The sequence below is a fragment of the Podarcis muralis genome, chromosome 17 (genome assembly GCF_964188315.1).
Source record: "Podarcis muralis chromosome 17, rPodMur119.hap1.1, whole genome shotgun sequence".
Classification (NCBI taxonomy): domain Eukaryota; kingdom Metazoa; phylum Chordata; class Lepidosauria; order Squamata; family Lacertidae; genus Podarcis; species Podarcis muralis.
The window spans coordinates 27840626-27857129 of NC_135671.1; the positions used below are offsets into that span (position 1 = coordinate 27840626).

Here is a 16504-nt window from a genome sequence, read left to right on the forward strand (position 1 = left end):
GAGCCTTTTAATGAGACTTACAGTGCTCACTGGCTTGCATGTCAGGCCTGGATATTATACGCCGCAGCTCTTGCCAAGACCACATCTACTAATTCTTGGCAAATCTTTTGTTTTCGCCCCCGCCCCCAGCAAAATTCAACAGAAGCCAGCATACTTTCTGTGAGCCTATGCATCCTGCTCCATAATAGATTTCATGTGTGAAATGCGTCAGGCAAGCCAAGTAAGATTCAAAGATGAAAAGACTCAGCATAGTTTGGAAGGAGTTTTGTTTTGTTTCTGCTCCGTCCGTTTCTCTCTGGAAGCAATTCTGTGCCGTATACTCCCCGATTCCACATTTATTAGGCTTTGAGTAAAGAGAGAGAACTTGCGGAGCAGAATAGCACAGGGGAAATTATGAAGATGACAAATTATGCCGGTTAGTGAATTTGACAACTAAAAGAAAATGGTTCCTTGGGCATTCTTAAAATAACTTGGCTATTAAAGCTGAAGTGTTGTGTTTTTTTCTACGTACAAAAGCAGACATGCAGCTGTTTCTCCCCCCTTTTCTTGAAAATATTTCCTCCGAGGATTTACAATGCAGCCTTGCAAGATTTTATATTCCTTTATGCTTCCGAGTATGGGACCCGGGTGGCGCTGTGGGTTAAACCGCAGAACCTAGGACTTGCCGATCACAAGGTTGGCAGTTCGAATCCCCGTGATGGAGTGAGCTCCTGTTCTTCAGACCCTGCTCCTGCCAACCTAGCAGTTCGAAAGCACGAAGTGCAAGTAGATAAATAGGTACAGCTCCAGCGGGAAGGTAAACAGCGTTTCCGTGCACTACTCTGGTTCGCCAGCAGCGGCTTAGTCATGCTGGCCACATGACCCGGAAGCTGTACGCTGGCTCCCTCGGCCAATAAAGCGAGATGAGCGCCGCAACCCCAGAGTTGATCACGACTGGACCTAATGGTCAGGGGTCCCTTTACCTTTACCTATGCTTCTGAGTAGGGTTGGCTGTGCCGTTTAAGCAGCCTCGCACCATGGGGTTTAGCAGCCTCGCACCATGTTCTTCAGGAACCCCAATATTTCTGATTATTATGAAGCATGCAAAATATCCACATCATTTGCTCCGTAAAGTTGGCATTTGAACTTGCTGTGAATCTTTCTCCCCTGATATTGATGTGTCTTTTTCCCTTTTCTCCCCCAAAGTGAAGCTGAACTGGAAGCCTTACTTTACAGCTATTTGGTTCCTCCAACTTCAGAATGCAATTGCATCCTGAAAATTGAATGCATGCAGTTGCAAATTGCATGGACAGTTATTGCATACTTCCAGGAATAAAGATCTCTCTGCTGAGACTGTTTGCCCCTCTGTTTCAATCTTTATACAGTAGATCTTCTTGCAAAGAAAGGAGCTGGAGTTGCACTCTTTGCACAGCATCAAAGCCTTTCTCCCTTTTTAGCTGCTCCCACTGAACAGCTGATGGACCAGAGGGGATGCAAAGGGCTGGATAAAATCTGGCAGGCAGTATATGACTTGTGTGTGCTACTGGCATAGCCCATCCTAACAAGCTTAAGAACGGAGAATGTAGCTATTACCTGTGTAAAAGTTAGTGGAAGTCATAGGCTGCAACTGTTGGAAGTTGGCTACAGATCAAAGTTGTGACTGATAACTGGCATCTATCAGATTCAGGCTTGGAACCTGGAAGGACAGAAGCTATTAGACAAAAGGCAGAATTTCTTTGCCCGATGCAGTAACCTTATTGGGACGCAGCAGGGTTTGCAGGACTGCAGCACAGCAGGTTGTGGATGGCGCAGCCGGCAGAGTGTGAGACTCGTTAATGCCAGGGTCGTGAGTTCAAGACCCGTGAACTCCAGGTATAGGGTGGTGTGTGTGTGTGTGTAAATAAATAAATAAATAAATAAATAAATAATATTCCTGTATTAGAGCCAGTGTGGTGTTAGTGGTTAAGAGCGGTAGTCTCGTAATCTGGTGAACCGGGTTCGCTTCCCCGCTCCTCCACATGCAGCTGCTGGGTGACCTTGGGCTAGTCACACTTCTCTGAAGTCTCTCAGCCCCACTCACCTCACAGAGTGTTTGTTGTGGGGGAGGAGGGGAAAGGAGAATGTTAGCCGCTTTGAGACTCCTTCGGGTAGTGATAAAGCGGGATATCAAATCCAAACTCTTCTTCTTCATCAAGATGATGCTGTTGAACAGTAAAGATAAGGCCATCTCTTTAGAATAAGGTTCCTAGATCTTGCTTCTGGATTCCCCCATTTGAAACATCAGGTGCTTCGCAATCCTTCGCTCACCACATCCTTGCTAGTTGAAAAAAGCCATTTTCAGCACCTCCAGATGAGCAGAAAGTTTGTGTCGCTGCAATGTATTGGAGGGAAATGGATTCAAAGCAAGTTCCGTGATAGAACCAGTAGTTAATTGCTCCTGGAAACAAACGCTCCAGTGTTAACACTGAGAATTTGATGCAACCAGTTTACCCTGGATAAAGTAAATAAATCTTCTAATAATTCATACCTCGAATTGTGCATGGAAGCGTTCAAAAGGGGACTGTCAATCGCCCTGAGACTGGCGAAGTTAAAACCTTGTTAATCCTTAGAGATGGAAATGATCTATTCATCCCAAAACAGCAACAAAGGACAGGACAATGGGCACAGAGTTTAAAACAAACTTACAAAGAGGGCTTGCACCCCGAGCCTTTGAACACTGTCTGGAGTTACAAAGATGCTTTCTGATCAGCAACTGCTCTGTTGTGTCAAAGCTAATCGGTGTCCCCCCATATTGTGGAGCCAAAGCCCTTTCATCTTCCGCGGTTCCTAGAGGGTGTTGTGCTCTCGAATAACAGCAATATACAATTGAGCAATAACTATCGAGACTCGGGGCATTTCCTGGGGATTCATGACCGAGGGAAAGAGTTCACCGCAGGCCGTTTATCACAAGGCAGAATCGGCCGTTCCCCCGGAAATGCCCCATGCCAAGATCATTAGTGCTGTTATTACCTTTGCATTTGTTTACTTTTTCAAAAACTTAGGTTGAGAGGAAAGCATAATTTTGTTTCCCTGCGGTTTTCTTTGCAACGCTACGGGGTGGCCGGCTCTCAATGGAGCCGCCGCTGTGTTTCATTATTCCAGAGAATTCGTTTCTTGCAGAAGGAGCCAATCAGATGTCTGGAATTTTACTCTTGTTAAGGGTATAAAGATAATTTATTATGGAAATGCTCTCCAGTGTACTTGAGAGCCCCCAAGAAGCTAACTACAATGGCCAGCTGTGTACAGTGATTTTTTTAAATCAAGTGTGGATTTTCACATTACATTCCAGCAATGTTGCACTTAAATCAATGGGGGGGAGACCATGTGCAAGGATGCTGTATTAAAAAAGTGGCCGTATTTTTCACATTGCTGAGACTGCGCTTTCGTTTCCAGTTTACGGAGTTTTTATTTGGGGCGTTTGTTAATGTAGGCATTGGAATGCGAGACAAAATGAGCCATCTCCTTGCAGGACGAAAGTGCCCGCAATTTGGCTGATGCAGAAGACCGTTTAAAGTTTAAAAACTAACAACAACAACAATTTTATTATTTATATACCACCCATTTGGCTGGGTTGCCCTCCAGATGGCTACCACTTTCTGCCCTGCAAAGTCAAGCTGTGGCAGAGTTGGATGACGAAAGCCTGGCCAAGAACGCCAGTTACGAGAGTTTGGGGATTAATGCTACCCTAATCTAGATCAGTTTGCTGGTGGGCAGGATAGAAGGAGAGTCCTCTTTTGCCTGCTAAAGGTAAAGGTAAAGGTACCCCTGCCCGTACGGGCCAGTCTTGACAGACTCTGGGGTTGTGCGCCCATCTCACTTAAGAGGCCAGGGGCCAGCGCTGTCCGGAGACACTTCCGGGTCACGTGGCCAGCGTGACAAGCTGCATCTGGCGAGCCAGCGCAGCACATGGAACGCCGTTTACCTTCCTGCCAGTAAGCGGTCCCTATTTATCTACTTGCACCTGGGGGTGCTTTCGAACTGCTAGGTTGGCAGGCGCTGGGACCGAGCAACGGGAGCTCACCCCGCCGCGGGGATTCGAACCGCCGACCTTTCGATTGGCAAGCCCTAGGCGCTGAGGCTTTTACCCACAGCGCCACCCGCGTCCCTTTTGCCTGCTAGGAAGGAGCAAATGTGAGTAGAACAGCTCCAGTAGCAGTGAGGACATCACAACCAGTCCCAGATTTACATATCAGCTAAACAAGCTCTAGCTTAGGGCCCCACTCTCTTGGGGGTCCCCCAAAAAACGTAAAGGAAAAAAACCTAGATGTACATTTCCAAAATATAAGATAAAACACAAATAAAATAAAGCCTTAAAAAAAAAAAGTTCTAGATAGTGCCAGTGATTTACTATGTCTCTGCCAAACTCCAAGGACACTTATATTTGAAGACTAGGGAAGTCTTGACTCTTTAAGTTACAAACAGGGGAAGCCAAGGTTCTGGTGAAGAGGCTTGGCTCGCTGGCTGCAAATCATTGTTGGCGAATGACCACCGCAGAGCTGGAAAGAATAACCGTGATAATGGGCTACCTTATCTTAGTGAATTCAAGTCTTGATTTAGCTTTCTGGTTTCCTTTTGTAAAGGACGTTAATCTTGGGGTAGTGTTTGAACTTGGAAAACAGGGAGTCCCGAAATGTCGCTGTGACACCCATCTCGCAGTTAGTTAGAGGGACAAAGCCTGAGTTTAGAGCTGAGTTTGCGGTGATTTGAGCTAGAAGAAAAGCAGCAAGCGGGAGAGAGAGAGGGAGTCATGCCGGATCTCTGTCTGAATCCAAAACTGCAGTTATGGGAGAAACAAGGCTCTTTTGGGGTGCTGGTGCTGTGAACCCCTTCATCATGGGCTCAGTAATAATAATAATTATTATTATTATTATTATTATTATTATTATTATTATTTATACCCTGCCCATCTGGCTGGGTTTCCCCAGCCAGTCTGGGCAGCTTTCAACAGAATATTAAAATACAACAATCTATTAAACATTAAAAGCTTCTCTAAACAGGGTTGCCTTCAGATGTCTTCTGAACGTCAGATAGTTTTTTATGCCTTTGACATCTGATGGGAGGGCGTTCCACAGGGCGGGCGCCACCACCGAGAAGGCCCTCTGCCTGGTTCCCTGTAACTTGGCTTCTTGCAGCGAGGAAATCACCAGAAGACCCTCGGAGGAGGACCTCAGTGGGTGGCTGAACAGTGGGGGGCTGAACAATGGGGGGTGTAGACGCTCCTTCAGGTATACTGGGCCGAGACAGTTTAGGGCTTTCAGGGTCAGCACCAACACTTTGAATTGTGCTCGGAAACGTAATGGGAGCCACTGTAGGTCTTTCAAGACCGGCGTTATGTGGTCTCGGCGGCCGCTCCCAGTCCCCAGTCTAGCTGCCGCATTCTGGATTAATTGTAGTTTCTGGGTCACCTTCAAAGGTAGCCCCACGTAGAGCGCATTGCAGTAGTCCAAGCAAGAGATAACTAGAGCATGCACCACTCTGGTGAGACAGTCTGCGGGCAAGGAGGGTCTCATCCTGCATACCAGGCGGAGCTGGGAGACAGCTGCCCTGGATACAGTATTGACCTGTGCCTCCATGGACAGCTGTGAGTCTGGAATGACTCCCAGGCTGCACACCTGGTCCTTCAGGGGCACTCTTACCCCATTCCGGACCAGGGAGTCCTCCACACCCGCCTGCCTCCTGCCCCCCCAAACAGTACTTCTGTCAGGATTCAATCTCAATCTGTTGGCTGAGGTTGTCTATAGGGGTCAATAAACCACATACCATAAAGACACCACAGCTGCCGCTGTGCCTCATACCCAAAAGGAAACCCGAACCCTGGGGAAGCACCTGGGACCTGCGGAATCCCACCCTCCTTGGAGATTGGGGTGCAACAATACATTGCAAACCGAGTGTCCACGTGCTGTGCTGGCTGGGGCTGTTCTAGTCCAAAACATCTGGAGGGCACCAGGTTGGGGGAAGGCTAGTGCAAGTGAAGGACTCCTGAGATGTCCTTTTGATTTTCTTGTACTTCTGTTTGTGAATCTAAGCTCTGCATCCTTCGGCCAAGACCTCTGAAGAAGCAGGCAGATGTTTCAAATTTTCTCTGTGACTTGCAAAGTTTTGCCAGATTTAACAATTTTGTTGTTGTTTAGTCGTTTAGTCGTGTCCGACTCTTCGTGACCCCATGGGCCAGAGCATGCCAGGCACTCCTGCCTTCCATTGCCTCCCGCAGTTTGGTCAAACTCATGCTGGTAGCTTCAAGAACACTGCCCAACCATCTCGTCCTCTGTCGTCCCCTTCTCCTTGTGCCCTCCATCTTTCCCAACATCAGGGTCTTTTCCAGGGAGTCTTCTCTTCTCATGAGGTGGCCAAAGTCTTGGAGCCTCAGCTTCACGATCTGTCCTTCCAGTGAGCACTCAGGGAAAATTTCCTTAACAATGGATAGGTTTGATCTTCTTGCAGTCCATGGAACTCTCAAGAGTCTCCTCCAGCACCAGAATTCAAAAGCATCAATTAGATTTAACAATAGGAAATCAAAAATTCTTTTTGAAAAAAAGCTTCTGAATGTTTTCAAAAACATTTTGCAAATGAACCTAAGAGTTTTGTAGTTGTTAACAACAACAACAACAACAACAACAACAACAACAACAAATACATCTTTAGATAATAACAAAATGTTACTCTCTTTCAAGCATCGTCCGGTGTGTAAAGGAACATGAGCTGATGGAAACTGAAGGATTACCTGCTGGATGACCAAGAGGTAGTAGAAAAAGCTCAAAATAGATTAAAAGAGTACTTCGAAGATAATTTAGGCAGCAATATAAAACCAAGGGTGGTGTGGGATGCAGGCAAGGCGGTGATGCGGGGATTCTTCATTCAACAGAGCGCAATTAAAAATAAAAAAAGAGAAAAAGGGAAAAAAGAAATTATACAACAACTAGCAGAGAATGAACAGAAATTAACTCAAAACCCAAAAAACAAGAAAGTAAAAGAGAACATAAAAGTTCTACAATCCCAATATACAATGCTGATAAATAGAGAGATAGAATGGAAAATCAAAAGACTGAGACAGAGAAACTTCGAATATGCTAACAAAACTGGGAAATTATTAGCTTGGCAACTGAAGAAGAGAAAGGAACAGAATATCATAAATAGGATAGTGGTGGAAGGAGAAGAGATAAACAAACCTAAAGAAATAAGAAGAGCCTTCTTGGACTTCTACGGAGGCCTCTTTAGGAACACAGAAAAGAGTAAGACAAGAAAAATAGAGAGATATTTAACATCTAAGAACATCAATAAGATCCCCACAGTGGACAAAGAAAAATTAAATGCCCCAATTAAGACGGAGGAAATAAAAGCAATCATATCAGACCTAAAAAATGGGAAAGCCCCAGGCCCAGATGGGTTCACCAGCAGATACTATAAAGAGATGGAATCGGTTTTGCTGAATCCATTACAGGAAGTAATGAACAAAATTTTAAAGGAAAGAGAAATACCAGAGACGTGGAAGGAGGCACTGATCACATTAATCCCAAAGCAAGATTCAGACTTAGAACAAATTAAAAATTACAGGCCGATTTCCTTACTAAATGTAGACTACAAGATCTTTACGGGAGTCCTGGCAAGAAGATTCAAAACTATTTTGGTAAAAAACATTCATAGAGACCAAGCTGGCTTCCTGCCGGGCAGGCAGATTAAAGACAATATAAGGAATATTATAAACATCATAGAATATCTAACAGAAAGATGCGACAAACAAGGTGTACTGTTATTCGTAGACGCTGAGAAAGCGTTTGATAACGTAAACTGGGAATTCCTGTTGAAGCACATGGATTACATGGAAGTAGGCACTGAATTTCTTAATGGGATAAAAGCTATTTATACGGAACAAAAAGCAAGACTGATAATAAATGGGGTGGAAACGGAAGAAATAACAGTATCCAAAGGAACAAGACAGGGATGCCCACTGTCTCCACTGGTATTTATAATGATACTAGAGGTTTTGCTAAATTCCATCAGAGACAACAAAGAAATTAAAGGAATCAGGGTCGGTCAGCATGAACACAAAACTAAAGCTTTCGCAGACGATCTGGTTGTAACAATGGAAGACCCATTGGGCTCAATAAAAGAGGTACTCAGAGAATTTGACCAATTTGGGGAAGTTGCGGGCTTTAAGTTAAACAAAAGGAAAACAAAAATACTAGCTAAGAATATGCAGGCAGATAAGATTGAGGAACTACAGAAAGAAACGGGAATAGACGTGACAAAGAAGGTGAAATACTTAGGGGTATGGGTAACGCCAAAAAATATAGATCTTTTCAAAAACAATTATGAACCAGTATGGAAAGGAGTTAAGAAAGATATAGAAGTGTGGGGTCGGCTCAGATTATCTTTTTGGGGAAGGATAGACACAATTAAAATGTCGGTGCTACCAAGAATTTTATTTCTCTTCCAAAACATTCCAATTATAAAAGGTACAAAGATATTTAGAACCTGGCATAGAGAGATCTCTAAATTCATCTGGCAGGGGAGGAAGCCGAGAGTTAAGTTTAAACTATTGACAGACATGAAAGAAAGGGGAGGCTTCGCCCTGCCCGATCTGAAACTTTACTATGAGGCATCGTGCCTATGCTGGGTCAAAACATGGATAAAATTGGAAGACAGGGAAGTGTTAGACTTGGAGGGGCACGATAACCGCTTCGGATGGCACGCCTACCTATGGCATGGGCGAAAGAAGGGCCACAAGGGATTCGAAAATCATATATTTAGGGGTCCCCTGATGGAGGTATGGGAAAGATACAAGGACATGCTAGAACCTAAAACACCCCAATGGCTATCTCCATTAGAGGTTATGGCTGTCAAAAAGACTAATATGAGGGACAAATGGGCAACTTATGAACATCTGTTAATGAAGGAGGAAGGAAAGTGGAAAATGAGGCCATATGACCAGGTCAAATCCCAAGTATACGACTGGCTACATTACCACCAAATAAACGATATGTTTAGAAAAGACGTTAAAGACAAAGGATATGCCGATAAAAATTCCAGATTCCAAACTGAGATTCTGGGGGATAACACAAAAATCTTATCTAAAATGTATAAGCAATTACTGGATTGGAACCTAGTTGACGAGGAGGTCAAGGCGGTAATGACACACTGGGCCAAAGATTTTGGCCGTAATATATACTTTGAATAGTGGGAAAAACTCTGGAAACAACATCTTAAATTTACAGCTTGTGTGTTACTTAAAGAGAATCTAATGAAAATGTTTTACCGTTGGTATTTGACCCCGGCCAAATTAGCTAAAATGTACGGATCCTGCAACAAATGTTGGAAATGCAAGGACAGGGAGGGGACTTTTTACCACATGTGGTGGGAATGCCAAAAGATCAAAGGGTTCTGGGAGAGTGTATACAATGAAATGAAGAAAATGTTAAGATACACCTTTGTTAAGAAACCCGAGGCGTTCCTACTAGGCCTGGTAGGAACAGAGATAAAGAAAAAGGACTACAAACTGTTTCAATATGCAACAACGGCAGCAAGGGTCCTGATAGCTAAGAATTGGAAACAAGAGAGTTTACCAACAATGGAGGAATGGAGATCCAAATTATTAGAATATGTGGAGATGGACAGGATGACAGGTAAAATTAGATATATAAAAGATCAGAGGTTTGTTATAAGTTGGGAAAGTTTTACGAAATATCTGGAAAATTTAACGGACGAACAGATAACACTGGCGGGTTATAAAGGTGCTCTGTAAAAAGTAAGGGTAATGCCAAAGGAAAACAGAGGAACGAGAACAACTTGTGGCATTACAAACAAGGAAATGCGGATGTATAATTTAATGTTACTTTGGAAGATTCGTGGAATGACAGAAGGAAGTCTTATCTTTTACTTTTTGTGAACAACATGAATACTGACTCATTTGTTTTGCGTTTTGTATTCTGAAATTCAATAAAAATTATGCAGGAAAAAAAAAAGGAAAAAAAAAAAGGAACATGAGCTGGAAGAGCTGGGGGGTGTCCCTTGAAGTTGCCTATTGATAGCTGGTTCCTGGGCAAGCGGAAACACAGGCCCCTTGTCTGGATCTTGCCCATTACGATGCAAACTACAGTGGTACCTCACAAGACGAATGCCTCGCAAGATGGAAAACTCGCAAGACGAAAGGGTTTTTTGTTTTTTGAGCTGCTTCGCAAGACGATTTTCCCTATGGGCTTGCTTCGCAAGACGGAAACGACTTGCAAGTTTGTTTCCTTTTTCTTAAAACCGTTAATACAGTTGTGACTTGACTTCGAGGAGCAACTCATAGCACGCGGTGTGGTAGCCTTTTTTGAGGTTTTTGAAGACTTTGGTGATTTTTGAAGCTTTTCCAAAACTTTTCCGACACCGTGCTTCGCAAGACGAAAAAAATCGCAAGACGACAAAACTCACGGAACGAATTAATTTCGTCTTGCGAGGCACCACTGTCTTTCATTTCTATTTAAGTTGTTACTCCTGGATGCATATCTAAGACATATAAATTAGCATATTATTTAGCATAAAAGGTAAAGGGGCCCCTGACCGTTAGGTCCAGTCGTGGCCAACTCTGGGGTTGTGGCGCTCATCTCACTTTATTGGCTGAGGGAGCCGGCGTACAGCTTCCGGGTCATGTGGCCAGCATGACTTAGCTGCTTCTGGCAAACCAGAGCAGCGCACGGAAATGCCGTTTACCTTCCCGCCAGAGCGGTACCTATTTATCTACTTGTACTTTGACGTGCTTTCGAACTGCTAGGTTGGCAGGAGCAGGGACCGAGCAACGGGAGCTCACCCCGTCGTGGGGATTCGAACCGCCGACCTTCTGATTGGCAAGTCCTAGGCTCTGTGGTTTAACCCACAGCGCCACCCGTGTCCCATATTATTTAGCATATACATTAGCATTTTATGAAAATCTTTGCTGCTTTCGTCCTGCTTTTCATTATGCATTTCCTTCTTTTAGGTGGTGTGTGAATGGCCACCTCAATTCAAAGACCTCCTATTGGTTTGTTTATAAATTTTTCAAATACAGTCGTACCTTGGTTCTCGAATGTAATCAGTTTCAGGAGTCCGTTCGACTCCAGAAACGTTCGAAAACCAAGGCGCAGCTTCCGATTGGCTGCTGGAGCTTGCTGCACCCAAGCAGAAGCCGTGTCGGATGTTTGGCTTCCGGAAAATGTTCGAAAACTGGAACACTTCCGGGTTTTTGGCATTCGGGAGCCAAAAACGTTTGAGAACCAAGATACGACTGTATAAAAAAAATTTGGTCAAACATTTTCCCATCTACATTCCCTTGATAGTCGACTTCCCTTCCATGGTGTCTTTAAATTATCTATTGCTTCTGCATATTATGATTCATCTATTCCTCCTTTCCTCAACCTTATTCTCAGAATCCCTTTTACCTGCTAGTGTTTTAACATGTTTACAATTTAAAAAAATTAATAAGAAATCTACAAACATTTCCCAATCCTCCTTGAAGGTTCTTTCTTCTTGTTCTCTCATTTTGCTAGTTAAACTTGCTAATTCAGCATATTCCACTCATTTCAACTGCCACTCCTCTTTCGTGGGTTCTGCACCCTCTTGCCATTTGGGGGCCTATAATTCTCTCACTGCAGAAACAAGTTCCTTTGATTCTTTGGTACGTTAAATTCAAAGACCTTCTAAACCGTGTATTTGGTCTTGACATAAAATACAATAGCATTTGAGGCTCAACAATCTAACGTGTGCATTTTTTCAGGACAGTGGTCATAATGTGGCTAGTCTGACCCTGTGGTCCTCACCAGCTTAATTTATTCCTAGTAAAGACATTTGGAAAATGCACATTACTTTTCCTTATTGATTTTTTTTATATCTTCCTCAACTATAGTATAAACTCAGAGAATGTGAACATTTCATACAATCGACATTTGTCCCGTCCCCCCCAACACAGGGTAAATTGATCTATCATTTCTCCCGTTAATTTGTAAATGCATATTTATGATCCCTCTGAAACACTGGATATTTCTCTCTCTCTCTCTCTCTCTCTCTCTCTCTCTCTCTCTCTCTCTCTCTCTCGTCTGCAGATGAATTGTTCTCTCTAATTCTTGAGAATAGTATTCCTGAAAGTGGGGGTGGAGAAGTGTCATTTTCACTCAACATATAATCAGATTAAGTTTCAGTAGCTGTCATTATTAGTTACACTGGAATTGTATTCACAGATCTGCCTGTTCGTTAAAAGGATTTAACTCAATAGGCATTCCTGAAAGCTTTTTCTTTACAGTTTTTGAAATAGTCCCCTAAAGTGTTTTCACAACCTCTGAAGTGGCTGCTTAATTCGGCAATTACTTTTCTGATGCCCAGTATTCTGATTCTGTTTTTTTCCTTTTTTACCCGTGTGTGTGTGTGTGTGTGTGTGTGTGTATAATATAATATAATATGAATTTCATCAAGCAATCCCCGTTATGGAATGAGCTTCACAGGGACGCTGTCAGTTCATTTCTCTGCACGAATAAATAGTTGATTCTTCCATTTGGCGAAGGCACATCTGCAGCTTTGCTCATAACGTTGTATACATTATGAAACTTTCTCCGCCATTGACTTCCTTGGTTTTGAATATAAAGCAGATGTGAGACTCGTAACATGGCCCCCTGGTAAATCTTGGCTTGACCTTTGACTTGAGGACTTGCAAGTGTTGAAGGAATTTATTTTCTGCGGCATTCTACTCATCATCCATCTAGGCACCCATTGCCATTGCAATGTAGACTCGAACAATGCAGAGCAATAGCAGATAACTAATCCTGGCAGAATATAGAGCGATGTCTGAAAAGTTGAAATTCTTGAAAGGAACTTTGTGCACTTATGTCAAAGATGGATCGCAGGGGAATCCATTGAAGTCTTCATTACAATGGTTTGCTCCCTACGGAGCTGTGGATCTTGGAAAACCAGGAGACACACTTATGGGAGAGAAGAAGGGAGAATTCAGCATTCATGTCTGTGATGCAAAAGATTTGATTGTCAGATTCATTCATTCCTACTATGACCTTATGTGTGGTGGACTTAACTCATTGCAATGGATCGGTCTGGCAGCTCTGTAAACTTCCTTGTGTTCCTTGAAAGGTTCAGCTATTTGTGGCATGAATGGAAGATGGAATACAAGCAAGCCAATCTTCACTAGTTCTAATGTCTATAATTCTAAAATTGTTTCTACCATTACGAAGAGAAGGCCTTGGTGCTTTAATTCCGGTAACAACATGAAACCTTCAAGAGCAAACATTAGCATGAGAGAGAGAGAGAGAGAGAGAGAGAGAGAGAGAGAGAGAGAGAGGTTGTATATCTGAGGTTGTTGATATTTCTTCCGGCAATCTTAATTCCGGCTAGGGATTCATCCAGCCCAGCCTTTCGCATGATGAATTCTGCATATAAGTTAAATAAGCAGGGAGACAATATACAGCCTTGTCGGACTCCTTTCCCAATTTTGAACCAGTCAGTTGTTCCATATCCAGTTCTAACTGTAGCTTCTTGTCCCACATAGAGATTTCTCAGGAGACAGATGAGCTGATCAGGCACTCCCATTTCTTTAAGAACTTGCCATCGTTTGCTGTGGTCGACACAGTCAAAGGCTTTTGCATAGTCAATGAAGCAGAAGTAGATGTCTTTCTGGAACTCTCTAGCTTTCTCCATAATCCAGCGCATGTTTGCAATTTGGTCTCTGGTTCCTCTGCCCCTTCGAAATCCAGCTTGCACTTCTGGGAGTTCTCGGTCCACATACTGCTTAAGCCTTCCTTGTAGAATTTTAAGCATAACCTTGCTAGCGTGTGAAATGAGTGCAGTTTACCTCTTTGTCCAGCTCTCACCTCTTCCTCTCTTGCGTCCAAGTGTAGATTGTATGGGGCAAGATCCGATTGTCTTGCACTTTGTAAAGCTTCATGCACATTGATGGCCCTATATAACTTAATATACCTTTTAACAGGTTGAACACGGTTGATAGCTCCTTCATGTGAAGGAAGCACCATGCAATTTACTGGATAGCAGCTCCACTTTGTGTGAAGTGGTCTGTATGCAGGGCTTTGAGCGTTGCACAGTGCCCTTCGTAACCTGGAAGAAAAAGAGTTTGTTTTTTATTGTTTATGGTCTGTTCAAGTCCTGAGGGGATCCTTGAAGAGACAAACAATAGGAGTAATAGCATCTAGATCAAGGGAAGTAATAGTGCCACTGTATTCTGCTCTGGTCAGACCTCACCTGGAGTACTGTGTCCAGTTCTGGGCACCACAGTTCAAGAAGGACACTGACAAACTGGAACGTGTCCAGTGGAGGGCAACCAAAATGGTCAAAGGCCTGGAAACAATGCCTTATGAGGAACGGCTAAGGGAGCTGGGCATGTTTAGCCTGGAGAAGAGGAGGTTAAGGGGTGATATGATAGCCATGTTCAAATATATAAAAGGATGTCATATAGAGGAGGGAGAAAGGTTGTTTTCTGCTGCTCCAGAGAAGCGGACACGGAGCAATGGATCCAAACTACAAGAAAGAAGATTCCACCTAAACATTAGGAAGAACTTCCTGACAGTAAGAGCTGTTCGACAGTGGAATTTGCTGCCAAGGAGTGGTGGAGTCTCCTTCTTTGGAGGTCTTTAAGTAGAGGCTTGACAACCATATGTCAGGAGTGCTCTGATGGTGTTTCCTGCTTGGCAGGGGGTTGGACTCGATGGCCCTTGTGGTCTATTCCAATTCTATGATTCTATGAAACATTCACATGTACTTAATCCTCATCCTCCCCACACTTCTCCCCCTTTGCCCATTCCATAATTCTGGGAACAGAAGGAAACAGTGTCTGCTTCTCTCTCTCTCTCTCTTTGTATAATAATTTTTATTAATTTTTAATTACAGTGATCCAAAAGGGCCACATTATCACAATACCAAATTACAATACAGTTAAATAGCCAATTATTCAAATACCGGATTAAACAATTTTGGGTGACTTCCTGTGTGCTGGATTTCAGGGTACAAAGTTCTTATTTCTTTCTGCTTCCATAATCTTGATCATTCCAATTACAACAGCACTGATCTTGATCCTTTATTTTACAGCCACTGGTTTCATGACTTTCACTCGTAATTGCATATTCAATAAATTTTATTTCTGCAAGAGGAGTTTATGTATGGATTTTGGGAGGGGTTAATGCTTCATTGGAAATGGAGGAGTTGCCACCTGCCGTAAAAGATGTACCTCATCCTTAAGGAGACCTCTCTGGACCCGCAAGTGTTAAACAACAACCACCCAGTGGCAAATATTCCATTTCTGGGTTTGATATGAATTGGGAGTCGTACAACAGCCTCATTGACCGGTTCCATTCCTGTTCTATAAGGCACTCAGTGATCAAGTGCTTGATTCTATTGCTAACCTATTTATTAATCCCTGGAGCAATAGAAATATATAGAGAAGTCTCTTTTCTTTCTCTTTGGTGATCCCTCATAGCCAAGTAAGATTGTTTTCCATAAACATGGTTTTAACAGTGAGCCGGTAAGTGACTGTGGAGGCCAATTCTGGATCCATATGTCCTTCCACAGTGGGGACATAAGTTTCCGGGCGGGAGTTGATCACGGTGTGGATTTGCCAAGCATGTCTTCCTCTTAGCACGTTTCTCCCTTGCGTCCTGAGTTCGAGTGCCTTCAAAGCCCATGACACCTTTGGTAAAGGCTGTTCTCCAACTGGAGCGCTCGCAGGCCAGTGTTTCCCAATTGTTGGTGTTTATACTACATTTTTTAAAAATTTGCCTTGAGAAAGTCTTTGAACCTCTTCTGTTGAGTACCAGCTTTCCGCTTTCCATTTCTAAGTTTGGAATAGAGTACACCAAGCCCTGCTCTGATACGGATATTTGGCGCTGTTGTGCTCATGTTACCCTTTGTTCTCTTTCCAGGTTGTCTGCATTCGCTCTACGTGGAACGCCCTGTCACCAAAGCTGAGCTGTGACACCCGGCCACTCATTTTGAAAACCCTGAGCGAACTGTTCTCTCTTGTGCCTTCCTTAACGGTGAACTCAAATGAGTATGAGGTATGCCAGATGACCTTCAGGGTCCCTTCCAACTCTACAACTCTATGTCCCTTGGCCCCAAGGGACGCCTCTTCTTCGGATATGAGGTAGATACTGTCTAGCATTTTAGGAATGTTCCTATAGCCTACGCTCCTGAAAACCTGAAATCAGCAGTTGTGAGCTGCTGTATCAGGTGTGGAGAACCTTTAGCCTTCCCCATGTTGTTGGACTACAATAAAAAGAATAATAGTAACAACAACAACAATTTATTTCTACTCTGCCCATCTGGCTGGGTTTCCCCAGCCACTCTGGGCAGCTTCCAACAGAAGGTTAAAAATATATTAAAACATCAGTCATTAAAAACTTCGCTAAACAGGGCTGCCTTCAGATGTCTTCTAAAAGTCAGATAGTTGTTTATTTCTTTGACATCTGGCGGGAGGGCATTCCACAGGGTGGGTGCCACCACCGAGAAGGCCCTGTCCCTGGTTCCC

At 43.5% G+C, this 16504-nt stretch overlaps 1 protein-coding gene across 1 annotated transcript in view; it reads left to right on the top strand.

Moving 5' to 3' along the window:
* The window catches only part of FOCAD (focadhesin), a 127894-nt gene that overhangs the window by 48345 nt on the left and 63045 nt on the right, over positions 1–16504 (top strand). The window contains exon 16 of the mRNA XM_028712104.2: positions 15900–16034. Coding sequence (XP_028567937.2) covers positions 15900–16034 — 135 coding nt within the window. The remainder of the gene's footprint in view (positions 1–15899; positions 16035–16504) is intronic.